Source organism: Heliangelus exortis, chromosome 6 (assembly GCF_036169615.1).
Source record: "Heliangelus exortis chromosome 6, bHelExo1.hap1, whole genome shotgun sequence".
Taxonomy (NCBI): Eukaryota; Metazoa; Chordata; class Aves; order Apodiformes; family Trochilidae; genus Heliangelus; species Heliangelus exortis.
In genome coordinates, this window is record NC_092427.1 from 23055261 (window position 1) to 23065883 (window position 10623).

The window sequence follows — 10623 nt, forward strand, 5'->3', positions numbered from 1 at the left end:
AAAAAAAAAAAAGCGTTTGCTCCAGACGGCTGAACAGACCCAGGGGCATAACAGCCCCGGGACGCCGCTTCCCTCATCACCGGAGAGAGCCACGGGAGGAAGGGGGGGTGTCTGTGGAGCGGGAAGGACGGGGACAGGGAAGCTTCGGAGGCGGGGGTGCGTATCAGAGGCGCCCGTTAGGAACTGACGGGGGGGCGGCGGGGCCCCGGAACAATGGGAACAATGGGGTTCGGGGGCAAGGCCCCCTCACAGGGCGGCTCCCGCTCCGCTCCGCACCTCGCCCGCCCCGCCGCCGCCGTGAATAGGGGGGTTGGGGGGAGCAGGGGTTTAGCCGCCCGGTGACAGATGGCGGCGCCCGGTGGGTCCCACAAAGGGCGTGGCGGCTCAACGGGCGGGCGCGCGCCCGCATACAAATAAGGGGGGGGGTCACGTGGGCGGTTGGGCTGGGGGGGGGGGGGGGGGGGGTGCAGCGCCCCTGACGTGGGCGGCCATATGGCGCGTGCCGGCGGGAGGGGCGGGGCGCGGGGCGGGGCGCAAGCGCGTTGGGGCGGTGGCGATCGCCGCCCCGATATCCAGGTCCCGGTGCCGGCCCCCCGGTGCGCATCCTCCGCCTCGCTATATATATAACGGGGGGGCAGCCCGGCGCTGCGCAACCTCGGGGAAAAAAAAAAAAAAAAAGGAAAAAAAAAAAGGGAAAAAAAAAAAAAAAAGGAAAAAGGAAGAAAAAAACCCAAGCCAAAACAAAAAAACCCCAAACCAACAAAAAAAACCGTGATCCCCTCCCAAAATACTCCAGCCCATCACAACACGACGCGGCAGAGATCTGCGCCAGGGTTATGAGACCACCACCACGCAGGAGAGGCTGAGCAACGGAGGTAACTTGAACCCGGGTTCCTTCCCCCGCGGGTAAAGGGGTTGGGGTTGGCGGTGGCTACCGGTGTGGGAGAGGAGCCTGCGGGGTTGGGCCGAACGGAACCGGCATCGGGAGCGGGAGCGGCTTCGGTTTATGGTGTGGCTGGAGGTCGTGAGAATCGGCGGTCGTTCATGCTGGTGCATGCAGGCAGCTGTGCACACCTGTATCCATCCATACACGCACACATATATGTGTGTATAGAGAGATAAGTATGTAAATGTATATGTGTGTCCATACACATATAAAAGTGTATATGTGCTTCCGTCTATACGCACAGACGTTATACATTCGTAGGTGCTTCCATCTTTAACTTCCAGCTCCCTCTCTGTGGAGGGCGGCTGCTGTCCCCCGCAGGCTGCACCCCGGCGGGCGGGTGGCATTGTTCCTCCCCGGTGTGCCCGTGTGCGACCAGGGGACGGTCGCAGCCCCTGCACGAAAGGCCCTCGAGGGTATCGGGGAAACGACGCCCGTCTGTGGCAGGGGGGATGTGGAGACGGAGAGCCGAGGACGGTCCCGCAACTGTTACCGCGGGCAGGGGTCGTGTAGTGCCGCCTCTCGGCACCCCGCCGCGGGCACCCGACCCGCTGGGGACGGAGGAAGGACCGGGGGGACCTCGTTGGGAAAGGCTGAGCGGCTTCAGTGCGGAGGGGACGCTGCTGCCCGGCGCCCGTCGGGGCGCTGCGGGAGGCGAGGGGGAGCGGTGGATACAGGCGGCACTCGTCCCTGTGGGTACGAGTGTGTGTGTGTGTGTGTGTGTGTGTGTGTGTGTGTGTGTGTGTGTGTGTGTCCCCACCTCGCTTTTCCCCTTCTGCTACCGGACAAATGTGTTGGTTTGGGTTTTTCAAGAACAGCTTGATCTGCCCGCGTCGTGCCGCTTGGGCTGCCTTCCGCACTCGTAATCTGCTTATATTCTCCGCTAATATCAGCGAGTTACATAATGGCATTTGAACATATGTCAACTTAATTATAAGGCAGTGCCGTGGAGACAATTAAAAGTTTGCGCTGGCCCGGTGGGGCTTCCCTCGGGAGGGGCAGAGAGGAGCGGGGAGGTGGGGCGCGGGCGGCTTCTTCCTGCGGGTCACGGGGAGGGGGGGCCGCGGCCGCTGGTCTGGGTGCTGATACGGTTCTTTCCTGTCTCCTCCGTGACGCAGAGGCTCACCATGACCAAGTCCTACAGCGAGAGCGGGCTGATGGGCGAGCACCAGCCCCAGGGGCCCCCGAGTTGGACGGACGAGTGCCTCAGCTCCCAGGACGAGGAGCACGAGGTGGACAAGAAGGAGGAGGACCTGGAGGGTCTGCACGCCGAGGCTGAGGAGGACTCGCTGCGGAACGGCGAGGAAGAGGACGAGGAGGACGACTTGGACGAAGAAGAGGAAGAAGAGGAGGAGGAGGACGACGACGACCAGAAGCCCAAGCGGCGGGGCCCCAAGAAGAAGAAGATGACCAAAGCGCGCATGGAGCGATTCAAGCTGCGGCGCATGAAGGCCAACGCCCGGGAGCGCAACCGCATGCACGGCCTGAACGCGGCCCTGGACAACCTGCGGAAAGTGGTGCCCTGCTACTCCAAGACGCAGAAGCTCTCCAAGATCGAGACCTTGCGCCTGGCCAAGAACTACATTTGGGCGCTGTCCGAGATCCTACGCTCGGGCAAGAGCCCCGACCTGGTGTCCTTCGTGCAGACCCTCTGCAAGGGCCTGTCGCAGCCCACCACTAACTTGGTGGCCGGCTGCCTGCAGCTCAACCCGCGGACCTTCCTGCCGGAGCAGAGCCCGGAGGTGCCGCCCCACGTGGCGGCGGGGGCGGCGGGCGGTCCCTTCCCGGCTCACCCCTACCCCTACCAGTCGCCGGGGCTCCCCAGCCCGCCCTACGGTACCATGGACAGCTCCCACCTCTTCCACCTCAAGCCGCCGCACGCCTACGGCGCCGCGCTCGAACCCTTCTTCGAGAGCGGCCTGGCGGAGGGCGCCGGCCCCGCCTTCGACGGGCCGCTCAGCCCGCCCCTCAGCGTCAACGGCAACTTCGCCTTCAAGCACGAGCCGCCCGCCGACTTCGACAAGGGCTACGCCTTCACCATGCACTACCCCGCCGCCGCCGCCGCTCTGGCCACCGCCCCGGCCCACGCCGCCATCTTCCCGGCCGCCGCCTCCCGCTGCGACATCCCGGTCGACGGCCTGGCGCCCTACGAGGGTCACCCGCACCACGAGCGGGTCCTCAGCGCCCAGCTCAACGCCATCTTCCACGACTGAGCCTGCCTCCCTGCCCCCGCCACAGCGGGAGGGGCGGGGAGGGGAGAGCCGAGCCGAGCCGAACCCAGCCCAGCCCAGCCGAGCGGAACCGAGCCCGGCCGCCCGCCGGCGGCCACCGCCTTGTTTACAGGGGCAGCCCGGCGGGTCCCGCCGCTGCCTTCGGGGGCCGCCGCGTCCCCGCTCACCTTCTGTCTTGCTTCTGCTCCCCGGAGCCGCGCTGTAAATTGGGGGTAGGGGCACTGGGATCGTGTCAATTATCTGATCGGGATAACAAAATCACAAGCAATAATTAGGATCTATGCAATTTTTAAACTAGCGATGGGCCAATTACAAAATATATATGAAATCTATATTTTTCAGCCAACCTTTTACTACTTGTTACCTTTCCCATGCTGAATTATTTTGTTGTGATTTTGTACAGAATTTTTAATGACTTTTTATAACGTGAATTTCCTATTTTAAACCATGCAGCTTCATCAATTTTTATACATATTGGAAAGGTAGAATTATATCTAATTTATACAAAATAATTTAACTAATTTAAACCAGCAGAAAAGTGCTTAGAGAAGTTATGTTGCCTTAGCACTTCTTTCCTTTCAAATAGTTGAAAAAAAATGCACAATCCGGGCAATTTCTTTCCCATTGAAGTTTTGTTTGTTTGGTTGGTTTTGGTTTTTTCAAGTTTCTTTTTTTTTCTTTTTTTTTTTTTTTTTTTTTTCTTTCCCCCCTACAACAAGAACCAGATCCCCTAGGTCTTGAGAAGATATAAGAACGAGAGACTTATTTTCTATTAAAACATATCAACTCAACACACTACTTGCACAAGCTTGTATATAAAGATTATTAGCAAATGCCAACACCCTTTTAAAATCGAAAGCTGCTTGACTATCACATACAATTTGCACTGTTTCTTTTTAGTCTTTGAACCCCTTGGCATTCCGTGTTGGTTGTTTGGTGGGTTTTTTGGTTGTTTTTTGGTTTTTTCTTTTTTCTTTTTCTTTCTTTTTTTTTTTTTTTTTTTTTTTTTTTTTATTTTTTTTTTAAGATAACTTGAAGATGTTCATGTTTCCAGGTGATATAAATGCATGATTTTATACATATTCACACAATCCGTGGTTGTCATATGCTTATTTTATAAATCGGAACCTAAAACTAATCCGGTTGTTAAAGTCGGGCTATATACCTATTGTAGTCGATTAGTACGGTAGCTTGAAACAAATTCAAACCATTTAATCCGTAATTAGAACAATAGCTATTGCATGTACAATGCAGTCCAGAATAAGTGCTGTTTGAAATGTAACACTGGTTCAGCTGGAATCAATCTGTACTGTAATTTTGTTTGTAATCCTGTATATTATGGTGTAATGCACACTGGGATTTTAGAAAAAACATCCATCCTTTGGCAACTACATAGTATTGAACATTTGGTCGAATGTTGCATTTCTCCTTAAATGTGATTATTTTTTTTTTCTTAGTGTAAGTAATTCCTATGGGATTATTGTTTTATTCGGATAGCTCATGAAAGGTGCAACACTTATTATTTGTAGAATAAAATTGGACTAAGAAAAGGACACGGATTCTTTACTTACCTTGCGGGATGCTGAGAGAAGGGGGGGTGGATTTTGTTCGTTTGTTTGTAGCGAAACTGGCCATTTGCAATGCTGATTTGTTGAATGAGAGAAACGCGGGCCGCTCGGGCATCCCGGGGCGGGGAGGCCCCCTCGACCCCGGCCGCTCTTCTCTCTCAGGCCACGGAGGGAGGGCGGGGGATGCCCGTCCCGCGGCACCAGCTGAGCATCCCGCCACGGACCGGGACCGGCACATGGGGAAAACGCCCAGTAGGCCCGGCTGCCCGGACTCTTTCCCCCAGCAAGCCAGCCCTGGATCCAGTGCTATCGATTGCCCGTCTCCCCCTCTTCCCAGCCGCGAAACGTGGGGTTCTTTAATCTCTCCTGATTATTCTAGGGTTTAAGAAACCTGTAAACCCAGCCTGCGGGAGAGCGAGTCCCCCAGCGACCAGGAGCGGTTACCGGTAGGTCTGTGCCTCCGACCCTCAGAAACAGCTTTAAGGCATTACCTGACACAAAGCCTGCGACAAAACTGAGGTATTTTAGAAATACTCCACTTAAGCCCATCAGAAAACGGCACAAGCTGTACTGTGGGTGAGAGCTTGCTTCCCACCCCAAGAAATAATTCTGATGACCTCTGGTTTAAAGGTGCTTATAGCTAAGGAAATCCAGCGCTTAAGCGCTCAAACCTGTGCTGGTTCCGCGGCACCCTCAGGGCCAGCCTTTCGTGCTAAAAACACGCTGCCAGTGAATCGCGACGCCGGGTCACGCATTTTGCGGCATCAGCCTGAGTCTGCCCGAGCTCCGCACTCTGAAACTGTTGCTGCGCCTCAAAAGAAAGCAAAAGGCAACTTTTGAAGCACTCGATTAACAGTTCCCAGTCAGTAGGGAGCTAAATATACCCTAGATAATACAAAGGGGACTGGGTGAAGGAATGAATTACATTTTTTCAAATAAAACTGAAAAAACTGACTTAGGCTTTCTCGCCTTTTGGTTATGTGCCTTCTTCTTAAACATAAGGATTCTTCTAGTCATCAAGGGGCAACTCACATGCCACCATCTTTTATTCAAAGGCAGGCACAGATGTTCCTTCTGCAGGGGAGGTTTTAATTTATGAAAATGATATTGTTTATGCATGAATGCACTCTGCATAACACACAGTACTTTCATCTGATGAGAGAAATACCACAGAACCAGTGCCAATGTCAGGAACATATTCTGCAAATTTAGTCGCTTAAATGTTTAATGAATATTTGGAAGGCATTTCCAAACCACAAGAAGCCTTTTCAATTACCTTTTCTTTTTCCCTGGTTAATGACAAAAATCATCTCCTCTAGCCAATGCAATTTACTTAAGAGACCTACATAGCCTACCTGAATGTTTGCTACTCTGGTACTTTAGAGAAAATATTTTAATGTTATTCATAACTTATCAAGGCAAATTAATTAGGCATTTTGGTAACTAGAGGCTCCATTTTAGAAATCACTTGTGAGCCTTGTCATTAGGGTTCCTCTTCCCTCCATCTTTGTAAAATCCTGTAGATATTCCCTCCAACCCTCTTGCTGCTGCTTCTGATTGCCTTCATGATATTTGTTTTTTCTTAATGTTAATATCAAACTAAATTTTGAAGCCTCTGCCCATGACTCCCACAGGACAGTCTATCAAGGTCTCTTTCAATGGAAAGAATTACTCACACTGTTCCTTTCCTATGATCACTAATTAAATAAGGCTATAGTGGGATTATCTAACTTCAGCATGTGGAGAAAACACTGGGGCTGAGTCATCCCCACACACATACTGGGTCATGCAGCAGAGGCCCATGACTATTTTTATGGTTTGTTTGGACCAGTGGCCTTTCCCTTCTTCTTCATGCCATTTTTCTGACAGCATAAATTGTTCTGCAGCAGCCCATGCTTGAGAAGCAGGTATGGTGCATGGGTAAGAGTCATGGCCTGCAGCTTTTTCCTTCTTGGTTTTCTGAAGCTACAGACTAGAGTCCAGAGGTTGCAGACTCATTGTCATCTGTGACACAGCTGAGGTCCCAGCTATGACAGAGTGGTGGAATCTCAGGTTACATCCACAAAACTTCAGAGAAGTCAAAGCCCCAGGTTTTACCTAGCTCACATAAAAAATGTGCATGATCATCCTCAGACTCTAGTGAAGTCCCCAAGCAGAGGGAAGTAGATTCCTGAATTCACCAGAAGACAAGAGTGATGCTTTCTCTGGAATCTACTGTTGTAGAATTAATAAACATATAAAAAGCAACACACAATCCCAGAGGAAATAGGAATTAATAGAAATAATTCTAAACTAAGTATTGAGAGTAAGAAAAACAAACTACCATCAGTAACAGTAGAACTCCTTGTAATTATTTCAGAATTGTAATTGATCATATCTTGGTATTCCAAAACCGGATCCTCCATGACCTTAATGATTGCTATTGACATATTAAAAATATGAGCCTCCCTTTTTTAAAAAAAATCACAGTACTTTTGTACAGTGAACCATCTTGTTAAATAGATTCAGAAATTACAGTTAAATTGCACTTCTCTTGTTTATATATAGTATCTAAAGAAAAGGACTAAACAAAAAACACCCAGTTCTCACTCATTTCTATTGAGGAAGAAGTCAAAAATGAAAACTTGGAGTTCTGCCTGGTGCTGGATCAAGGAAAATATGCAGAAATTCCTCTCTGTTTTTATTGATCAAGATGGGTTGCATAGCAATTATTTCAGAAATTAGAAATAGTCCACACTCTTTTCTTAGCTAAAAACCCCATATTACAAAAAGCTTTGAAAAACATTGTATGTAAATATGTGTTGAAACAGTCAGCTGAAGATCTACAAATAGACTGTTCTTTAAATAGGTACATAAGTGTTTTTTAAATAATTCATATATGTATTTAACTAACTGTCAGAAGCTATGCAATACAAAATTAAAACTGACAGTGCTCTCAAAGCATCTTAAGTATTTAGGCTGCCTACAGGGTATGTAAAACAGAATACCAGCCCTGGCTTTCTGTTTCCTAGCTTATGGTAGCTGCATTTTGTATGAAATAAAATAGAAGCAACTAAGAGTTGCGCTATTTGCCAAATTTTTTGGCAAAAGAACAACAGAAAACAAGATTCAGAATTAAAAAATATTACCTTAAAAGTTGGTATATCAACCATACTGCAAAGAAAAAATACCATGTCTTATGGTCAACACATATCTATTTTATACTCCTTCCCATTATTATAATTCCCACTACTTTAAGGCCTTTCAGGTCCTGGAATTACTTGTAGGAATTACTTCAAGTTTCCATTACTACTGTTTGTTATTTATGCATAATAATTTCACTCATTCTTGTTCTCTTTGGAGAGATTTGTCCACCTCCACAATTTTAGACTTTTTTTTTTTTTTTTTTTTTTTCCCCCGTTAACTGCTCTTCTCTTCATATTCAGCTTTTCCTTCTTTTCAGGCATGTAGAAAGATGTACAGTAACAGTGATGCTCACTTCTATAGAATATTGGTACCATTTTTCTTGTTTCTTCAGAATGATTTCTGGCTTCACTTATTGTGTAAAATGTTTGGTGTTCTGCTTAATGTCTCTTCTTCAAAATCAACACAGCAGATTATTTAATACTCAGAACTGTGAAAGATTCTATCCTAGAGTAGCAATATAAGAAAGGAACATACTTAGAAGAGCTAATATTTGGGAATGAACAGCTGAAGTATAACTGACTGCACATTAAACCTTTATTGCATAAACAAACACTGTAGCCAGAAAAAACCTACAAGCCAAGAACATGCTGCCAATTTCAAAATTCAGATTCCTTGAGAAGCAAATTTTTATTATCTACCGAAACAAAGAGGTTACCAGAAATGTCCAGTTGAGTCCTCCAGACTGAACTCTATCCCTTCATCTGTTCTTGTATCCTGTTCCTTAACTTTAGCATCACATTATCCATGAATAAAAAAACTGGCCTTCCCATTTCTTGCCTGTTCACCTCCTGGCATTCTACCCATTGTATTTCAGGGGAGAGAATTTACTTTCTAATAGCACACTTGACCCACTCACTTGCCTTCAGTAAACACCAGCTGTACTTCCCTCGCTGTTTCTGCCAGAGGTTTTCCTACTTCTTTCTTCACTTCACAGGGTTCTACTGGAAAAGACATCTAACACTTCCACTACTTCTTAGCATTTAGACAGCATGGGACTATTTCCTTCATCCAGAGAGAAACATTGTTACTTAAGGAGACGATAACTCAACTCCTACTACCTCTTGTCTGGGGCTCATAGGATGCTCCTCTCCCCTCAGGATGCTCCTGAATGCCAGCACCTAGGCACAGAGGAACATCACCTGCAGGTCCAGACTGCTGAGAACAATCCTAAGAGTTCACAAGGAGGATATCCTGTCTTTCACCCAAGAACTGTGTTAAAGAAGATGCTCTTACCTCTGGTATCTACCTCCATGATGCTGCAGCTGTGCCTATTCCTGGCCATATCACAACCCTCCCCAAAGACTAGATATTCTTGTTTGACCTTGAGCTTGCCTCAGCAGTATAGACTTCCCTAGCACTGACACTGGTTTCTGTTTCCAGACCCAACCTGCTTTTCAGCTTGATGTTTGACCTATCACATTATAATGGGTTTATCTTGCTAGCTGGACTCTTGGCTACACACAGCTTTTTCTGACCTTGGTCAAATTTATGGGTCCCTCCCTGACCTGTGGTCATGCTCAGTTCCACTCCTTTTATAGAGCCCTTACAGCTTCTCAACACCCCTGTTAAGCTTCTGGCTGCTAAGGCCCTGAGGCCATTACTGGTCCTGAAAACCCCTAACCAGTCCCACCTGCAGCTCCCCACCAACCCCTCCCAGAGGCCTGCAGATCTATTTAAGCTCAGCCTGGAGTTATCAACTCTCCTGTTAGGAATGCTATGGGATGCTGTTCAGCCATAGGCCTGATCTGGCTATGACTCCTGCTAACCCAGACCTGCAAACCATCGTCCTGTCCTCAGCTCTGTCTCAGCACCATGAATTTGCCTGATGATTTGGATTCTTTGGATTCTTACTCAGGTACCACCAAATGAGTCTTGGCCAGATGGGCCCCTGCCCTGCTAGCCCTGGCAATCTCTATTTGCTCTCTGACCCTCAGGGAACAGCTGGTCCTTAGCTGCTTTTGCTTCCCTTTCTGCCCCCCTGCCCTTTTTTGCTCCTTTTACTTTACTTAAGCTGTTTGTTTAAAACAAAATCAGTCAAGACAGTTCCTAAGGCAGCTCCATTGGCTGTCTAAGTCAGTAAAATGAAGTCATAGAGTGACTTGGGATTCAGAACATAAAACACAGCACAAAACTGTTTTGTGATCCCAGGTCTATGAATTTTTGTTTAGTTCCTGATATCCTGTAAGAATGCAATTTCCTATACTTCTAATTAGAAGAAGAGAATACCTATGTCTTGTAGAGAATTGCTGATGATACAGATGTCCTTGTGCTCTGCATATTTAGTCATTCTTAAAAGGAAGGAGGTCCATTATATTCTAAGAATTGCTTTATGCATGGAAACACCAAATATTTATAAATATTTGAGGATTATCTTAAAGGCTATCTGAAGAGCTATAAAATTTAATTTGAAGTATTTTTATGAAAAAAATATTCACCTCTTAATAAGGAGTAATTTGAAGGATATTTTTTTTAATTTGAAAAATGAAAAAATTGAAGGAGGTATATATATAAAAATTCATGTTCATAGATCTATTGCCTTTGAATCAAAATGCATGAGAGAGAACAGGAAAGTAAAATATATTTTTGCTACTTTGGGTAGCCTGCAATGTCTTCTACATCAGCCCCATTTCTCATGCAGCACACTGTGTTTCTAGGTGCCCCTTGATCATGATGCTATGATCAAAGATGCAGA

At 47.6% G+C, this 10623-nt stretch overlaps 1 protein-coding gene across 1 annotated transcript; it reads left to right on the forward strand.

The window, feature by feature from the left end:
• Nucleotides 1-776: 776 nt before the first annotated feature.
• NEUROD1 (neuronal differentiation 1) lies at nt 777-4730 on the forward strand. The gene is made up of 2 exons (XM_071747199.1): nt 777-875; nt 2065-4730. Exon 2 carries the CDS (start codon nt 2074-2076, stop codon nt 3157-3159), a length of 1086 nt encoding a protein of 361 aa, XP_071603300.1. The 5' UTR covers nt 777-875; nt 2065-2073; the 3' UTR covers nt 3160-4730.
• The last annotated feature ends 5893 nt before the right edge of the window (nt 4731-10623 follow it).